The following is a 19970-nucleotide window of genomic DNA, read 5'->3' as shown; positions in this document are numbered from 1 at the left end:
TAATCCATGGTCACAAGTACCTGGCTGATTCCCAGATAGTAGCAAGATTCCATGCTACTAGTCCCAGGACAAGAAATGGCTTCCCCTATGTCTGTCTCAATAGTAGATAATAAACTTTTTCTCCAGGAATTTATCCAAATAATTTTTAAACTCATATGTGCCTAACTACTATAATCACATCCTCTAGCAATGAGTTCCAGAGCTTAACTATTTGCTGAGTGAAAATTTTTTTTAAGCATTACCATGTAACTTTATTGAGCGTCTCCTAGTCTTTGTACTTTTTCAGAGTAAAACAAATAAATTCATTTTTACCCATTCTACACTACACAGGATTTTGTAGACCTCTATCATATTCCTCTTGAGCTGTCTTTTCAAAGCTGAAGAGCTCTAACCTCCTTAGCCTTTCCTCATATGAGAGGAGTACCATCCTCTTTATCATTTTGGTCACCCATCTTTGAACCTTTTCTAATTACACTATCTTTTTTGAGAAACGGCAACCAGAATTGCACACAAATATCAATGTGAGCTAGAACCATGGAATGACATGAACGCATTATAATATTTTGTCTTATTCTCCATCCCTTTCCTAATAATTCCTACCACACTATTTTCTTTATTGACTGCCACCGCACATTGGGTAGAAGATTTCAACATATTGTCTATGATAACTCCTTTATTTACCCTCCTCCACTGAGAAAAGTGGCCATTTAGCCCTATCCTCTCTTTTCTCCATTAACCAGTTCCTAATCCACAACAGAACATTACCTCCTATCCCATGACTTTTTCATTTTCTCAAGAGTCTCATGAAGGACTGTGTCAAAAGCTTTCTGAACATTTAGATACACTACATCATCATTTTTATTCATGCTTAAAAAAAAAAAAGCAAATTGGTGAGGAAACACTTCCCTTGGTTGAATCCATGTTGAATATGTTTCATTAAACCATGGACTGTCACCCAAAGTGGCTCTAAAGAGTATTCTACCAAAAATGTAAAGAAACACACCACTTATAGAGATGCTACAACCACCTAAGCTTTTTTTTTACTTATTTTTAACTTTTTAACAAAAATTTCTTTCAGAAAAACTTCTTCAGAAGACTTATTATACTGTATTCACTCAGGAAAAAGCCTCAGAGTAGGAGCCCACGCTTAGTCTTATCATAGACTTATCTTTCAGCGTGGTTTTTTCGCTCCGTGGTTCCAGTCATTGGCTAAAAAACCTGAGACTCAATTTTTACTAATAAATAGTTCAAAACGTTTTTATCATAAATATCTTTACAGATTTTATATATAGCTGTGGATGCAACACTTCATTAGTTTGAAAAAATTAGCAACCAAGCACTTATCTCAGCGTTCGTTTTATGTGCTGTCATGCTGTCAAATAATTGCCGCTGCCTGCCAACGTTTCGCAGATATAACATTTAGTCCACTGCTTCAGGGCTAAAGGCAGAAGCATTCAAGCATTGTTCTCAGTGTTCTCAGCTGGAAAATCCTTTTTTTCCCTCCGTATTCGCTGTGATAGGGGATTAACAGAGCCGCAAATACAGAAAAAACGTGAATAATTTTTCATATGTTATTTGCTGTTTTCTATTAAAAACCATCGTGAATATGGTGAAACCATGAATAACATGGTGGGAGACCTGGTCTGTTCCTGAAGGAGAGGCAAACATGGTGAAGAAAGTGCTGGGAATCAGCGATTTTTTCTGTAAATGCTTGGAATCAGCGATTTCTCTATGCAAGCTGATGTAATTTGGGGGGAGGAGACAGCAAGCTAAAAAACGTGAATAATCGAAACCACGAATGCTGAAACCACGAATACGGAGGGAGAAGTGTATATTAATTAAAATAAACCCCCCAAACCTAAATTGAAATAGCAGAAAACAAGAAAATCTTTAATCTTTTTTAAAAAGATTTGATAGGTAGTGCATGATTGTAGACTGAGGGGTAATTCATTCCATAAAGTACCGTATTTTTCACTCCATAAGACGCACCTGACCATAAGGCTCCATAGAATGCACCCTTTTTTCCACCCACTTTTTTGGGTGGAAAAAGTGGATCTTATGGAGTGAAAAATACGCTAGTAAATAGAAAAGAGCAAGAATGGAAGACTTGACTTCTTGACTGAACACCTTTAAAAAGAGTATTATTAGGAACATAGTGACTATTTAATACAAAAATATAGAAACATGATGGCAGATAAAGGCCAAATGGCCCATCCAGTCTGCCCATGTGCAGCATCCACTATCTCCTAACAGATCCCATATCCCTGTCCCGTGCTTTCATGATTTCAGACAGAGCCTTTATCTCCACCATATCTACAGAGTGACTACTCTACACCTCTACCACCCTTTCAGTAAAAAAGTATTTGCTTAGATTACTCCTGAGCCTATCATCTTTTAACTTCATCCTATGCCCCCTCATTCTGGAGCTTCTTTTCAATTGAAAGAGACTCATCTCATGCACATTTATGCCTCATAGATATTTAAAAGTCTATCATATCTCCCCCTCTCTCACCTTTTCTCCAAAGTTTACATATTGAGATCATTACTCGCAAGTCTGTTCCCATAAGCCTTATGACGAAGACCACTGACCATTTTGGTTGCCTTCGTCTGAACTGACTCCATTCTGTTTATATCTTTTTTTTTTTAAGTGCAGTCTTCAGAATTGTACACAATAATCTAAATGAAGTCTCACCAGTCTTATAAAGGGGCATCAATACCTTCTTTTTCCTGCTGGCTATACCTCTCCTTCTAGCATTTGGCCACCTTCAGATCATCACATACTATCATACCCAAGTCCCACTCCTCTTCTTCACTCCCCCAAACTGTACCATTCCCTCAAGTTTTTGCAGCCCAATTCTACAAGCTTCACTAGGTCTTTTCTCATATTTTCATCTGCAAAGAGGCAAATCTTACCTGACAGCCATTCATACATACCGCTAACAAAAATGTTGAAAAGAACATGCCCAAGAACTGAACCTTGAGGCACACCACTGGTTAACATCCTTTTCCTCAGAATGATCTCCATTGACCACTACCCTCTGTCCCCTTCCACTCAACCAGTTCCTGACTCATTTTGTCACTTTGGGGCCCATACCGAGGGTAATCAGTTTATTTATTAGATGCCTGTGTGGAACACTGCCAAAGACTTTGCTAAAATCTAAAGAGACCACTCCTAGCGCACTCCCTTTATCCAATTCTCTGGCACCCAGTCAAAAAAATTAATCAGATTTGTCTGACAAGACCTGCCTCTAGTGAATCCATGTTGCCTCAGGCCTACTGCTGTGTCTGTGGTGAGTCTTTGGACTCACTAAGGTGTGACAGGACCAATGTGATCACCATTTCAGGGGCTACTGTATGAAGATAAGTAAAATCCTTGTTATAACTCACAGAGTGAAAGTTAAGTTTTGTTTTCTCTCTCTTTTCTTTCCAAGGTGGCTAACTAGAAGGCTTATATATTTGTACATATATTATTGTCAGAGTCGCTGCATGATTTCTCTCTTTTTCATATGAAAATATGAATTTAAGTAGTACTAATGTTGCAAAACCAGTAAGGAAAGAAAATGAAACATGGAACCCAGTTCAGAAAGGCAGTAAGAATAAAAAAAGGACTGTATGAGGTCTGTACAATATCAGCTTGCTTATTTCGTGGCCTTATCAAGTTCTGATTTATTCCTAGGTTTATGCTTTCTTTTTTGCCCTTATCTTTTTTTGTTTTAAAATTTTTGTGGGAAGAAAAGAAAAGCTTTGTCTGAATATAGCTTTTCCTAGTGGTCTTAATACTTGCTTGCCTGTGACATAGGAAATTGTTAGCGACTAGGTAAATAAATTAAGGAGGGGTTATGACTTCAAACAAATCCTGATTGTAGAAGCAGAGAATCTAATATCATTGCTTCCATTTCCAAGGAAATGAGCTACAGATGCAGGCAACAAATGTAATAGTTTATGAGCATGAAGCTCATCAAAGCTACAACATAAATTATTTAACAGTCTTCTTAGCTCATAAGAACACTTGAACCCAAATTCTAACTAGTGCAAACCTAAAGGACAAATATGAGCAACTGTTCCCACCCAACAGAAACACAATGACAGATAGTAATTTTGACACATACAATTGCAAAAGGACAAGATTTATTTCTTAGACACTGCTCCTTCCTCTCATAGCAATAACAGCTGGGAACATTACAGAGTTAATACAGAGTTAACTCGGAAGAAGAAAATGAACAGAAGCAATTATTGCAGGCTTTTCAGTATATTGGATCCCAAAGACAGCGTGATAACTGAGCTATAGAGGTGGCAGTGGATTTTTGTTTTTTTTTTAAGAGAGAAAAAGGTTAAAAAAAACATATGCACACATTTTCTATTCAAAGACCTTATATAAAAAAAGCAGACATTTTTCTTCTGTTGAAATGTCATTTTATATTTCTCGATAAACCAGAAAATTTAAACCTCAGACAAGGAGCTCTTTGCCAAAGAACAGTAGCTAAATTTAATTTGCTCCACACATGCCAATCATCAGTCTACTAAAGCAATAGCATACGTGAAAAATATTAAAACAAAGTCTCGCAAAATTCTTGCAAAAGCACTGTGATAATATAAATGACTTTTTGGGCCTGATTCTCAAAACGATGTCCTATCACCATTGATGCAGCAAACGATGCCTACAATGTAGGCATCTGATTCGTGCCTACAGAAGTGCCTATGGATGCCCAAGACCAGCATAAGTGTGGCTTATGCCGGAAGTGACCTTGGGCGTCCGTAGGTGTGCCTAGGTGCTTCCATAGGTGCAAGTCAGATGCCTTAAATTCAGGCCTGTACAAAGCTGGCCTATATATAAGGCGTCTATACAAAAAAATAGATATGATTCTGGATGCAGCACCTACTGGTGTTTGACACGTGGTAGGCTCCCATTTTGCAGGCACCTATCACGGCAGACACAGTTTCCAGAATCAGGCCCTTTAAGTATTAAAAACTCCTTGTCTAAGAGTCCTGCTCTTAATATTTGAGTTGGGGGATTTAATTTTGTTGGCTTGTCATGATTATTTCTCCCATTTTGGGGTTTCTTTATTGTTGGCCAACTTTAAATTTCTTAATAGCCTCACTGCCAGTGAAGTGTAAACTTCTGAAACCACACAAATTGTTGTGGACTTGGTAGAGGAGCAGAGACTAGTAATGCACCATTCTCTGAGTCTTATCTTCGAATACTCCATTGTTCACATGTCAAAATCTCACGCTGACTCTAAATGGAGTAGAGATTTTCTGATAGGAAAGAAAGGCTTCCACTCACAGTAATGTTCAAGTTTATTTACCCTTCTTTAAATGCTCATTTCTTACATGATCTTTCTACACATTTTCATAACTTTCATCTCATTTTTAGAGAAAATGGTGGTGGAAGGGAAACCAAACCTTTTCATAGTGTTAACAGCTATAGTTTAGAAGCTATCGAGATCTCTCGGAGTTCTGTTGACAGTAGCATCACTTCAATCAATCTTTCTCAAGTTTGATACTAACAGAAGTTGATACTTAGGAATTTAGTTATGCATTAACACATTTCCCTTTTGTTCCCTTTATTTTTCATATTCTTAATCATTAACAGCACGTCCCAATATCATGAGGCAACCCGACATATCCAATGGCTAGAGGGATGTTTCTTATATACATACATTGAAGTTTTTATGTGGTGCCTCAGATACAGGACACAGCGAGTTTCAAAATTAAGAGACTTAGACTCTGTCAAAGTTATAGAGTTGAAAAAAGAGGAATGAGCAAAGAGACCAGAAATATTTTTGGAGGCAGAGGATAAGTTCTGGTAGAAATAAGGAGGATGAACTGATAGCTAGAAACCCCAAAGGAAGGCATAGGATTTAAACAGTAGTATGAAAGAAGAGTATTCCCGTTTTAAATTAACACGAGGAAGTAGCAACCTTATGTTTATTTTACTTGATATATCACCCTTCCTGAGATATAAATCTAAGCAGTTTACAAATTAAGCAATGTTATAAAACAAACGACAATGCAATACAAAACTAAACAGATTACAGCACAGTTCTTCAACCACCAGTCCGCGGACCAGTGCCGGTCCGCAAAAAAATCTTGCCAGTCCGCGAAGGATTCAGGACCCCGCCGCAGCAAAAGGTGATGGCGTCAGATGACATGCAACTTCCTGTTGCCATCACTATGCCGGCACTCCTGCCTGCTACCACCGACTCCTGCCGCGTATGTCTCTGCATCCCCGGAAAAGCAGCGGCAGGTCTGTGTGCTTTTAACTTCGGCACACAGCTGGCCCTAGGCAGTATTTTAGCGCGGTTTCATGAGGCAGCCTCGGGGCCTTTGGTAGGCCGGCCCACATCGCATCATCGAAGCGGGCCGGCCTACCAAAGGCCCCGAGGCTGCCTCATGAAACCACGTTAAAATATTGCTTAGGGGCAGCTGTGTGCCGAAGTTAAAAGCACACAGAGCTGCAGCTAGCCTACATAGAGGAAACATTTGCTGGAGAGGGAAGGGAGAAGGGGTATTCCTGGACAAGGGAGAGGAAGGGGCTACTGCTGACAGGGGAGAAGGGAAAGTGAAGGGATGAGAATTACTGTTGGATAAGGGGAGGAGGAAAGGGAGAAGGGGTACTCCTGGACAAGGGAGAAGGGGAAGGGGAGAAAGAAAGGGAGAAGGTACTGCTGGACAGGGGAGGAGGAACATTGGAAGGAAACAGCTGGCAGGGAAATTAGAGGAGGGGAAGGAGTCAGGATGGAATGGAGAGATCAGATGAGGGAAAGGGGAGAGACAAAGAATGACAAGGTAGAGAGAGATTGATGCTGGGAAGGGGGGGTCAGATAAAAAATAAGGAAAGAGGGACAAAGATGCTAGATCTGGTGTAGGAGAGAGGGGCATAGAAAGAACGCAGATACCATATGGGAGGGGGAGGGGTAGAGGGCAGACAGTGGATGGAAGAGGCAGATGCTGGATTGAAGAGACAGAGGGCAGACGCTGAATGGAAGAGAGTGAAAAGACGATGAAAGAAGAAACTAGAGACGACAAAAGGTAGAAAAAAATAATTTTATAGAATATATCAGATTTAAAATATGTATCCTGCTAGAGCTGATGTTAGACATAACTGGGGAGTGCAAAACCCAGGCAGTGCGTCTTTAGCTTCCAGCTGGCTTAGGGCTCTCTCTGACCAGGAGGCAGTAGCCCTAGTTGCACTCACCCTAACACCATTCCTGCCATGTGTTACTGTGGTATTCTGTTAGCATGATATTTGTGTAGCATTCTGTAATAATTTGGCTTATTCAGTTTTCTTGATAGTAGAGGGAATATATGTGAAGGGGAGGGGAGACGGGGGTTTTGTTGATCCTTGCCCTGTATTATTTATATTTATAAAATGACAATTGTACAGAATATTGTTTCTTTTTATACTTTAATAAAATATGTTCAATATAAAATCATAACTATTTGAGACTTGTGCGGATGGGATCAGATGGTTAACGGGACCGAGCTCGTGGGGACAGGGCGGCAATAGGATTTTTAAAAATTTCAGTCTTATTAGTTTGCCGGTCCATGAAATAATTATTTTATTTCCGCCGGTCCATAGATGTAAAAAGGCTGAAGAACACTGGATTACAGTAACATATCATTATAAACCAAGAAACAAAATAAGGGAAACCAGAATTCTTAGCTACCTTCCATAACCAGCAGGGCCTGTTAGAATAGCAGCAGTTATCTATCTTCTCTCCTGGAATAAAGCACATCAGAAAGCAGCAACAGTAAGACCACTGCTAAAGGCAGATGGTCTGGTCCTCAATATCTGTGAAACCCGTAGCTATAAGCCTGTTTCCAACATTCATTTCAAGGATAGTCAAGAAGGCTGTCTTTCAATTGAATGACTTTAGATAAAATAAATGTGCTGCATCCAAGGCAACTGAAATTTTGACCTACCCACAGTAGTCTGTTCTAGTATCACTGACTATGATATCAAAGGTTGGATTAAGGTAAGGATACTATGCCAGTCTTCTTAGACATGAACTGTATTTTCAAATCTGGTAGGCCATGTTCTACTTCTAGTCTGCTTACAAGACTTGAATTGGGGATGGCTTACACTGGGCCAATAATGCCTTCTGTGTTACTTGTGATATTGTTGTCTCGTTATAAATCACACATATAGTCCCTGGCCTTTATTTTGTCCCTGACTCTCTATTTTTAACTCCAATTGCCACCATCATTCAGTCCTTTGAAATAAGATCACATCTATAGATAAATACGGATTTTTTATCCTATCTTGTAACTTATCTAATTCCCTTCTTGAATGCTGCTTTAAGCATTGCTCTGAACAAAGCTGCTCCTCAGTATGCACTAAAAAATGAGCTTTGGTATCAATTGAGTTTTCTGTCTCTATTTCTATTTTTTTTTTTTCATTGAATGGCATTCTTTTCCTCTCTCTCTAAATTTTAATTGTGAACATGTCATGCTGCCATGAAAGATGGTATATTAAGAAACAATAAACCACAAGCTTTTAGTTCTTGAAAGACAACTGAAGCATGCTAAATGAGAATGGCATAAAGCCAGTTCAGTTGATTCATTATCCTTATATATGGAATTGGCAGTCTTACTGATCAGCAATTGAGAAAGAATTGCTACATCACTGTTCTTACTGAGCATAATTCTGGTCTCTTTTTAAAGAGTCCAACAGGAAAAGTCCTCATCCAGCATCAATGACTCAGGGAAGAAGTCACCAAATAAAGGACGATTAGGTTTGCAGTACTCCCCTGAAATTCACGGGGGTAACATTCTCAGAGTGACCGCGAATGTTGAAAAACCGCGAATATCGGATGAGTACTGTAATCAGTGTGGGAGCCGGGACAGAACTGCAACAGATGAGAGGGGGGCGTGTGAACACAGACCCAACGTCTCCCTCAGGTCACAGCAGCAATAGCCGTTTACCAGCAGCAATTTTACCTTCAGCATAAACATGATTTATTTCTTTACTGCAGTTAAACTGCAACCGATGTCTCTTTGCATTCCCCTCCACCATCTTGTTCCGTTTTAAAATTAATTACCTGATGATGTCAAAAGTCACTGCTCCTTTGGCAGCCTGCTGTCCTAGGTCCTAGCTTACCACGCAAATTCTTCTCGTTGACCCGAGTGCACCCAGGCGGTGTCTGGAGCAGAACAGTCCCAGATGTTCGGCACTAGTTGGCAACAGCTGAAATACATGAGATATGACATTCCATTTTTTAATTTGGTTAAATCTATGTGAGTGGCAATTTTCTTCGAATATCATCATTCGCGATTCCTAAGACTCCTGAGGCAGGCCTGTTGGCCGAAATATATACATGTCGAGTCATTGAGTCGTTGGATGTACCGTTTTGATATTGGAGGAATAAACATCTTCACATTACCAGATGAGTTGGAGGACACTTTTTTAGTGCGCATCATTCTGATCTGGACAATTTCATTTTGTTTTTTTGTATTTGCGCCTTCCCTATGACACATGTACATGGAATCCTTGGTGATCCAGAAGTGTAGCAGGCAGGAGCGAGCTTTCTGCACTCCTGCCCCACTGCTTGAAGTAGTTGACTGACTTGAGATCCAGAATGGGCCTCCAGTCTTCCAAACCTTTCTTTAGCACGATGAAGTATAGGAGTATCTGCCTAAGCCCAATTCTTGCTCTGGAACGGGTTCTATCGCTGCAATCACTAACAGATGTTGCACAGTAGCACGGCCTTGGGCCTCCTTTTCTAGTTGACCCGCCAGAGTCCAAAAATAGCTCCGGAGGCAGGCAAATGTATCTTGTGCCCTTCCCGAATGGTGTCCAGCACCCATTGATCCAATGAAACATGATTCCACTCCTGTTAAAACTGAGAAAGGCAACCTCCGATACAAGGAAGCTCTGACTGACTTCTGGAATTTCTTAGGAGCAGCCGCTGCTCGGGAACTAGAGGCCTGAGGCTACCTGGAACTAGAACTGTTGTAATGAAGGAAATAGCCCTGTGAATATCGCTGAGAGGAAGATCCTTGGAACTTAGACAAAACCTGCTCACAGGTAGATACTTAGGACAATGTTCAGCCACACTGGACATAAGGTCATCCAGGTCTTTACCAAAGAGAAGCTGGCCCTTGAAAGGAAGTCTGCTGAGAGTGGCCTTGGAGGAGGCATCTCTCACCCAGTGACAGATCCAAAGAGTCTGGCGTGTAGACACTGCATAAGCTGAAACTTTGCTAAGAACTCAGATGAGATCATAAAGGATGCTTGCTACATAGTTCACACCATCCAGTATCAGCAGAGGACAGAGAGTAACATCTGCAGAGGATGCACTTGCAATCTGGAATGACAGGCTAGAGCCGTAAAGGAAGCAGCTGCCACTGTTTTGATACCCAAACACACCACTTCCAAGATCTTTTTCAACATAATGTCCATTCTGCAATCCTGACAATCCTTAAACATTACATCCCCCTCTTTAAGGAGTGCTGCGCACCTGATAACCTGCGCCACAGTGGAATCCATTTTAGGTTGTTTAAAAACCTGCTGAAAATCAGGCACCAGCAGAGAAAACTTTGACATTGCTTTAGAGGACCACAGATAGCTTTCTGAAGAGTCCCACTGTACTTGAATCAGCCCAAGAAGCTGTGGATGAGATGGTAAAAAGGAAAACAGCACCTTAGAGTGGTCCATGACTGAAGCCTGAGAAGTGGAATGAGGAGGATCCAGCTTGAGCTCTTGTAGAACATCAGCAATGAGAAGAGAGCCAAAACTATGCTGAAAAAGCCTGCGTACCGCAGGGCCATCCTCCAAATCCGGACTCTCAGGGCAACCAAGGCAACTAGTCCCGCCAATGGTATCAGCTGGATCCAAAATAGAAGCAATGTCAGGAGGCAGCATGGGCAGAACATATGAATGGCAGTTGCTGCAATCGAGGTCTGCAATGGCAGGACAAGAGGGTTCCCAAACAGGAAGCTTCGCCACCATTGTAATAGGCTGAAACGGCTCTGATGTGCTACCGGCCACGACGAATGAACGGGGCCTGTAGAAAAAGCTTTCCAGAGAAGCCAAATAAATTTTGATGAAAGGTCACGCCTTGCATTCATGGCAGGGAACTGTTGAGACACACGTACTCCACCATAAGAGTCCCCAGACTCTGAACGCAGGCGTTTTGCACCAGAAGCCATTAGAACCACTAGATGATGGTTTTTTCTGAAGTCATAGACCCAGGTTGGCTCCCCAGCCCTTGAATATGTGGAGAAGGCTAAATCCGAAGCTCCTGCCCCCTCCCCCTACATGCAGTACACAGTCGCTGATCCAGCGCTAATCTGGCGCAATCACTGCACATATTCAGCAGATTAGGGGCTGGGGAGTCCGAGACAGACTGAGACACCTAGGTTTTACTTCTATTGTAAGCAATGGAAGTAAAACCCAGATATAACTCAATTCGTCCTCCTTTTTCTGGAGTCATATGGTACCCTAATATGTGGTAATACTTGAAGACTGCAGTTCACAGACAATTCCTGTCCAATGTGAAAAAAACTTGAGATACACTACCATGAAAAACGAACAATCATTGTTATTCCTGCTAAGGGGGCTTACACCACATACTGAGTCAAGGAATGTTAAGATATAAAGCTTTCTGGATTCTTAGTCTCACTTTTTGAATATTTCTAAAATTGTTCTTTTACATGAAAAACTATGAAAAATGTCTAAGGGTGCAAATACTTTTATAAAGCAATGTATTTGAAATCCATTCTGTACTTCAAATTTATGTATTTGATCTAAAATTATACTTGTGCACTGGATACAGGGCTTGTTTTCCATTGCTTACTCATGGAGGGGAGGAGTTTCCATAGCTAACTTGTGATTTACAGAAATACACAAGTTGGTTTTACATCAGTGATCTTCAGTGGAGTGTTCATTGTCCGTTCCCACTTCCTTTTGTACTATCATTATCTAACATTTATCCATTATACAATCATAACATACATTGCCATGTTGACAAATTAACAAAGATGTTGAGAAATGTTCAATAGAAAATACAAAAAAATTAGACATACCTGCCCCAAGCAGCTTTCGCATTAAAATCTTTATTAACAGGAACACATGAAGATTCAACAATGTCTGACTTGTTCACCTGGTAGCAGAAACCACAGTTTGGATCTAACATGCATCCATTACAGTAGCTGAAAATGAGAAAAATTGTAAAACTTATTACACATGTTAATATAAACATAGCAGTACTATAATACAAAACTCAGATTGATAAAAACATAAAATGCAAAAAAGAACAATTCTGAACCAGGATATTGAATTTAGTATTTATTGTGCCCCTTCTTTTTTAATGAGTGAGGGCAAAATTTTTATTTTTATGATATATATTTTATTACATATTTCTTATAGGTATTTTTTTACTATTGTTTTGGTGCTATTTATAATTAATTTTGCTGTATTTGTTTCTTCTTTGGCTTTTTATTTGATCTTTGTCTTCTTTGTTTCAAAAATTGAAACTATCCTTCCCCTCACTAAAAGGCATTTCCCATCTAGGAAAGCTGGGGACTTCCCTCCCCTTCAGATTCACCGAGCTCTGGAACAACCTTACCTCTCCTCTTTGGAACCTGAGCTCTCTCCAACTTTTCCGTAAACATCTGAAAACCTGGCTTTTCTCAAAAATGTAACACTCCCTCCTCCTCTGTTATCCTAGTCCTCCTAAACATTCTTCTTTCCTCCGATCTTCATCCTTTCCTTGGAGTTCCTTTCTCATCCCAATTCCTGTAAACCGTGCCGAGCTCCACGACTATGGAGATGGTGCGGTATACAAACCTAAGGTTTAGTTTAGTTTATTTAAAGAATCATTTTTAAACTATCTTTTCTTGAGCTGCTGATGTATTCTGTACACATATTCAATGTGATGTTTTAGTATGATGTTCATTTTTTTATGCTTGGTCAAATTTCTCTCTTCAGAGCCCCTTGCTTTCTTTTGTATTTTTTCTTGTATTTGTAATACAGTTCTAAATCTCTTATTAGTCTATTGCAATTGGCTCATAATTCAGCTGTAAGATTAATATTAAATTTGAGACTCTACAACGCTATTATGGTAAACTTTATTAGTTACCCTTGGAAGCTAGATTAAAATTCAAGCTAGGAGTTATAGGGTTCCTTTTACTAAGCTGCGGTAGCGTTTTTAGCGCGCGCTGCAGATTAGCGCACGTTAACCCCTGCGCTACATGAAAAAACTAACACCAGCTCAATGGAGGCATTAGCATCTAGCGTGCGGGGCATTGTAGCGCGCGCTAAGCGTGCGCTAAAACCGAGGAGCCCAAAGTTTTTAAGATTCTAGCAGGTAATGTCTCTAATTATTTGGTTAATCTAGTGACCTTATTACACAGTCCTCTTTCTAAATATCAAACGAGAAACTCTTTTCAATTGAAATTTCCTATGGTTAAGAAAGTGAAATCTATTGGACAATTTTCTTTGTCTATCCAATATCAATTGACTAGTTTCTGGAACCAGCTTCCTTTAGGGCTGCATTTTTATGGGTATTATTTTCAGTTTAGGAAACTTTTAAAATCTTTTTTGTTTCAACATAGCTGAATTTACATGGGATCAGTTATTGTAATATAAGTTTCTACCAATTCTGTAATTCTTGGACAAATTGGTCTAGTTTTTACTTTTGTTATCTGTCCTTGAACAAATTAAGTAAACGCAGAATAGAAGAACTTGTATAACATAACATGTATTTTAACTATTTAATGCATAGAGCATTTTATTTAACTATTTATATTTATAGCATTAATATGACTAGATGACTTATAAATATAAATATTAAATAACCAAAATGTTAAAAAGTTACTTCACTTTTGTTCACTGGCCAACCACAGCATTTAATAATAAAACATGTCATTTCACTAAATAGTTATAAGAAATCCAAAAAGGTTGACTTAAGGGATGGAATCCCAAGCTTAAGGGACACCAAAAACCTACTCATGGTTCACCCTCTTCACAGCAGCAGGGGCATGCTTTGATCTTACCATTGTACTGTTGACACTGGCCTCACCACATTTTTAAGAGAGTGGCTCTTTGCTTCTCACAGGAAGAGCCTCTGTTCACCTTTTACAAAAGCAGCAGGACAGATGGCAGCAGGCCAGCACAGCGGCAGAAGTGAAGCAATATACTTTCGCTACTGTGCACAATATTAATCCAGTGGGGAAGGGCAACTGGCTGGAACTAATGCTGGGAGGAAGCTGATGTTGGGGCTAAAGGACCTGGTGCTAGAAGGGCTGGGACTGGAAGGGAATTGTGCTGATGCTGGGGGGTCTGGGACTAAAAATTTACTGATGCTGAGGTATCTAGAAATAGTAAGGAGTGGGAACTGGGATTAGACTGATACTGAGGGGATGATGTGTGCAGATGCTAGGTGAGGAAAACAGAAAGTAGGACTTAGATTGTGGGGAGCAAGAGCACATACGAGGGCCGATTGAAAAGTAATGAGAATGCCTCTGTTTTTCTTTCCAAGAAATAAACTTGGCAACACTTTGCTGTTTCTTGTGAAGCTCATACATCGACGTTTCTGAACCTGCATTTTGGACTGCTGTAGTCTTCGTTGTTGAGTCACATCGAGAGGAAGAACTTCGTAAGTTTTGTTATGGCAGATGGGGATGTTGTGTCTGGGAGAGGTGTGGGATTGAATTTTGTGTTAAACTCGGAAAGAGTGGAACTGAAACTCTTGAAATGTTACGGTGGTAAAACAACTGTGCTACATGCACTCAGACGCATCATCCTCATCTACCTTGATGAAACATATGAAGCTCTTCCTTTTGTTGGGACCCAACAATGAAGACTATGGCTTTCCAACTGCAGGTTCAGAAATGTCAATATATGGGCTTTACAAGAACTGGTACAACATTGCCACATCTACTTCTTGGAAAGAAAAACTGAGGCAATCGCATTACTTTTCAATCAGCCCTTGTATAAGGGAAGCTTTCGGGAAGGGCATAGAGAGGAATAGATGTTGAAGTAAAGAGGAAGAAAGGCAAGATTAATAAATATTGTATTGTGTGTTTATTTAAAGAGGAAATGAAACGCTGAGTAAAACATAGAAAGTGAGTGAAGGAGCTGGTGATGATTAGAGGATGAGAAACAGAAAAAGGAAGATGTAGCTAGAGGGAGGAAAAGAGGATTAGACAGTGAAATTGGGGAAGGAATGGGATAGAGGTTGGGAGTAGGATGACTAGGAAAGGTAAAGGTGGTAAATAGCCAAACAGTAAAAGAGATATGGGATTTAGCTCAAGGTGACTTGCATTCAGGTACAGTAGGTAACGTTCCTGTCCCCAGAGGGTTTATAAAGAAAAATTATGTTTCTTACATGATAATTTTCTTTCCTTTAGTCATACCAGACTAGTTCAGAATGAAAGGGTTATGGGTCTATTTCTGAGGAAATTAGTCATGGGATAGGGGTTAATGTCCTATTATGGATTAAGAACTGGTTGAAAGATAAAAAGCAGAGTAGGTTTGATTGATCAATATTCTCAATGGAGAAGGGTAAATAATGGGGTTTCCCAGTGGTCTGTGATGGGACTGCTGCTTTTTAACATATTTATCAATGATCCAGAGATGGGAATAACTAGTAAGATAATTACATTTTCTGATGACACAAAGTTGTTCAAAGCTGTTAAATCACAAGAGAATTGTGAAAAATTGCAAGAGGATCTTGGAAGACTGGGAATTAAAATGGCAGAGGACTTTTAGCAGGGTTCCATGTTAGGAGTTACTGCCCAGGAAAAGGATCTAGGTGTCGTCATTGAGGATATGTCGAAACCCTCAGCTCAATGTGCGGTTGTGGCTAAGCAAACAAATAGAATGTTAGGAATTATCGAGAAAGAAATAGAAAACAAAGATGAAAATGTTATAATGCCCTTGTATCGCTCTATGGTTTGGCCACACCTCAAATAATAATAACCGCAGGACCGTGAAATTCTATGCGGTTTACAATGATTATAAAAATGTTACAAATTGAGTAGAATTGACATAGTATCTATTGTTTAGCAGTTCTAGAGATCTGGAATTGAGAGATTGTGCGAATCAGTTTACTTTAGGAACAAATATGTTTTCAGTTGTCTCCTAAATTCCCTATATGTATTGGCAAGCGTAAGTAGTTGTTTCATATCGTTGCCCCATAATGCTGCTTGATAAGAGAGAAGATGTTGGTGATGAATTCTGAATTGACATCCTCTAACCGGGGGGGAAACAAAATTCAAGTTTGAGCTTCTTTTATGTCTATTGGTTGAAAAGGAGAATAGGTCAGTTATGTATTTGGGGGCTAGACCGAATAGAACCTTGAAGCAAAAGCAGCCGAACTTAAACCTCACACACGCCTCCACTGGCAGCCAATGCAGGAGTCGGTAGGAGGGAGTTATGTGATCGAACTTCTTCAACCCGAAGATCAGCCTGACTGCTGCATTCTGCACCAGTTGCAATAGCCGCATATTCTTCTGGGAAATTGCCAGATAGGCGATATTGCAGTAATCCAGTTGGCTCAGTATGAGGGATTGTACCAGGACTGTAAATGATGATGCGTCAAAATATGCTCTAATGGACCGAAGCTTCCAGAGAGTAAAAAAAAACTTTTTTGACCAAAGAGTCTACCTGGTCTTTCATGGTTAGGCCCTGGTCCAGCGTTACACCCAGAACCTTCAGAGTGGGTTGAATGGGGTAACTAAGATTGTTGATGCATAGTGGAGTTTTAGTATCTAGTAGGTGTGGCGAAGCTATGAAGAATTTTGTTTTTTCTGAATTGAGCTTCAGTCTAAATTCAGTCATCCATTGTTCCATCGAGTTTAGTGCTTCTGTTGCCATGGGAGTAACTTCTGAGAGAGAGGTGGCGAATGGGATGATGATTGTAAAGTCGTCTGCATAACTGAATAATTTTATTCCTAGTTGGGACAGTTGTGCACCTAATGTTGACATGTAAATATTGAAAAGTAATGGGGATAGTGGTGACCCCTGTGGGACGCCAGATGGGTTACTCCAGGTATCTGAGAGATTGCAATCAAAATGAACTTGATAGCATACATAGACGTGGCCGCTGAGCTTATTGTGGCAAGGGATCTCCTTGCTGCGATATGTTTAGCAGCCGCCAGTCCCCCCACCCCTCCAAACGAACACGGCAGGAGAGATGCCAAATCTCTCCTGCCCGGAACACCACCCCCCCCCCGAACAAATGTGGAAAGAGGGATGCTCAATAGAGGTCTGCACGGGAACGGGGATCGCGGGGATCCCGCGGGTCCCGCGGGGATCCCGCGGGTCCCGCGGGGATCCCGCGGGTTCCCCCCCTGGCCCACGGGACTCCCACGGGGACGCCCCCTGGCCCACGGGACTCCCACGGGGATGCCCCCCTGACCCACGGGACTCCCACGGGGACGCCCCCTTGCCCACGGGACTCCCACGGGGATGAAAACAACCTACCTAAATTCTGGCGATGCAAGTCTGGCGTCGCGTCGGGAAATAGCCATGTTGAGCAGTGAGCTCAGCACGTACACAGATGAAAGCCTTGCTTGCTGATTGGTCCGGCGGCCCCGCCCCACCGTGCCGCCGGACCAATCAGCAAGCAAGGCTTTCATCTGTGTACGTGCTGCTGAGCTCACTGCTCAGCATGGCTATTTCCCGACGCGGGCATTAGGCTGTTTTTTGTCATTTCGGGTGGGGGATGGCAGCGGCAGCAGCAGCCTGAAAAAGAAATCATCCTGGCCGGGTTCGGTGTCATGCTCCGGAGCTTCTACAGCCTTCCTATCTCCCTCTCCCTTCTACCTGCGGCTCTCTTCGGCAACTTAGCAGCAACGATCGACACAAGCTTCTGGCGTCGGGGCCCACCCTCTGCGAGTCCCGCTTGTTTCAACTTCCTTTTTCCACAAAGGTGGGACTCGTAGAGGGAAGGCCTCGATGTCGGCAGCTTGTCTTGATCACCGCTGCTGACGAGTTGCTTAAGAGAGCCGCGAGCAGGGGGGTGTTGCCAGGTGCAGGTAGAAGGGAGAGGGCCAGATGCAGGACTCGTGGGTGAGGGAGGAGAAGAGAGAGGGGAGAGAAACAAAAGGAAATATTTCATACTGGGCTGGGCCGGAGTGGAGAGAGGGTGGAAAGATTCTGGCTACAGGGTGCATTAACAAAGGAAAAAGGGGGAAAGCTGAAAATTGAGATAGTGACACAAAGAAGAGAAAGGGTAAGCAGGACCTTCTGAATAAGGATAGAGATACAGAGGGGACATGAAGAGGAGGTGAAATAGAGACATAGAAGTAATGCTGAAAAAGTGTGTGTGGGGGGGGGGGGAGATAAAGACATTGAAAGGGCAAATGGTGAATATGGGGTAAAGACAAGGACAGAGACAAATGAAGATTCTGAAAAAATGGTGAGATAGGGATATAGGTGAGATGGACACAAAGAAGGGTGATGCTGGAAAATAGGTGGAATGGTAATTCTGACAGACACAGAAGGGAAATGCTGGATCAAGGAGAGATGGGGCTCAGGCTGGATGGAATGAGGAGAAATGCCTTGTTGGCCCGGAACTTCCTCTCCTACGTCAGAATTGACGTCAGGGAGCGGAATGCTGGTCAGCGCGACGCTTCTGCAGGGAAAGCTTGGGACAGCGGTGGCTTGGGGACTATTCCCCGATGGCGGTGGCAGCAAACCGAGTGGCTTGGGGGAGGGCACGGAGAAAGAAAGAAAGGGGGCAGACAGAGAGACAGAAAGAAGGGGGAACAGGGAGACAGAAAGAAAAAGTTGGGGGAGAGAATGAGGTCTGGAGGAGAGGAAACATACAGGAGGCTGAAAGAAAGGAAGAAAGATTGGATGCACAGTCAGAAGAAGAAAGTGCAACCAGAGACTCATGAAATCACCAAACAGCAAAGGTAGGAAAAATGATTTTATTTTCAATTTAGTGATCAAAATGTGTCTGTTTTGAGAATTTATATCTGCTGTCTATATTTTGCACTATGGCTCCCTTTTACTAAACCGCAATATTGTTTTTTAGCGCAGGGAGCCTATGAGCATTGAGAGCAGCGCGAGGCATTCAGCGTAACTCCCTGTGCTAAAACCTACTATTGTGGTTTAGTAAAAAGGGAGGGGGTGTATTTGTCTATTTTTGTATTTTGTTACCGAGGTGACATTGCATAGAGTCATCTGCCTTGGGAAATGTATATGGCAGATATCTTTGTTTTGTGTTCAAAAGAAAAGGAAATGCATTTCTGGTTTTATTTCTACAGTGTTGAAGTACTTGTTGGCCCTTGCTGTGACTGGTGGGGATCCCCAAGCACCGCCAGCAGAGGACCTCCTCTAGAGATGGTCAGAACTCCCCTCCACCAAGCGCAGCAGTCGCTGGCAGCATCCATGAGCCACTGAGGTGCCAGCATCTGTGACTCAGGGACGCTACTGCTGCCTGCCAAGCTTGGCAAAAGGGACCCCAGGCCAACTGCAAAGGAAGTCCTCAGCTGACAGTTTGTGGGTTCTCATCAGCTGAGTATTTATATTTTATATTTACATTAGAGGTTCTGGTAGAAACCCATTTACAAAGTATGTATTCTTCCCAATTAATATTTCCAAATTAATAGTCTCTTTGCTTATTTGTAAATGGGTCTCTACCAGAGCCTTTAATTCAGTAGCATAATTAAATAAAATAACTATTTCTGAAGTTTATAGGGAAGGATGGTGACGGAGGGGATTCCTCGCGGGGACGGGTGGGGACGGAGGGGATTCCTCGCGGGGACGGGTGGGGACGGAGGGGATTCCTCGCGGGGACGGGTGGGGACGGAGGGATTCCTCACGGGGACGGGTGGGGACGGAGGGATTCCTCACGGGGACGGGTGGGGATGGGTGGGATTTTGGCGGGGACGGGTGGGGACGGGTGGGATTTCTGTCCCCGCGCAACTCTCTAATGCTCAATCCCTCCTGCCAGAACCTCCCCTGTAGATATCACGGACCCCACCCACCAAGTTAGAGGGGGATCCGGGAA

General features: G+C 41.9%; 1 protein-coding gene across 1 annotated transcript in view; it reads right to left on the bottom strand.

The window, feature by feature from the left end:
- SLC2A13 (solute carrier family 2 member 13) overlaps nt 1-19970 on the bottom strand; it is a 131291-nt gene that overhangs the window by 27477 nt on the left and 83844 nt on the right. Inside the window, exon 7 of the mRNA XM_033958532.1 lies at nt 12031-12156. Within this exon, the coding sequence (XP_033814423.1) occupies nt 12031-12156 (126 nt within the window). The remainder of the gene's footprint in view (nt 1-12030; nt 12157-19970) is intronic.

The sequence above is a fragment of the Geotrypetes seraphini genome, chromosome 9 (assembly GCF_902459505.1).
Source record: "Geotrypetes seraphini chromosome 9, aGeoSer1.1, whole genome shotgun sequence".
Lineage (NCBI taxonomy): Eukaryota > Metazoa > Chordata > Amphibia > Gymnophiona > Dermophiidae > Geotrypetes > Geotrypetes seraphini.
This window is presented reverse-complemented; position numbering and strand designations above follow the sequence as displayed.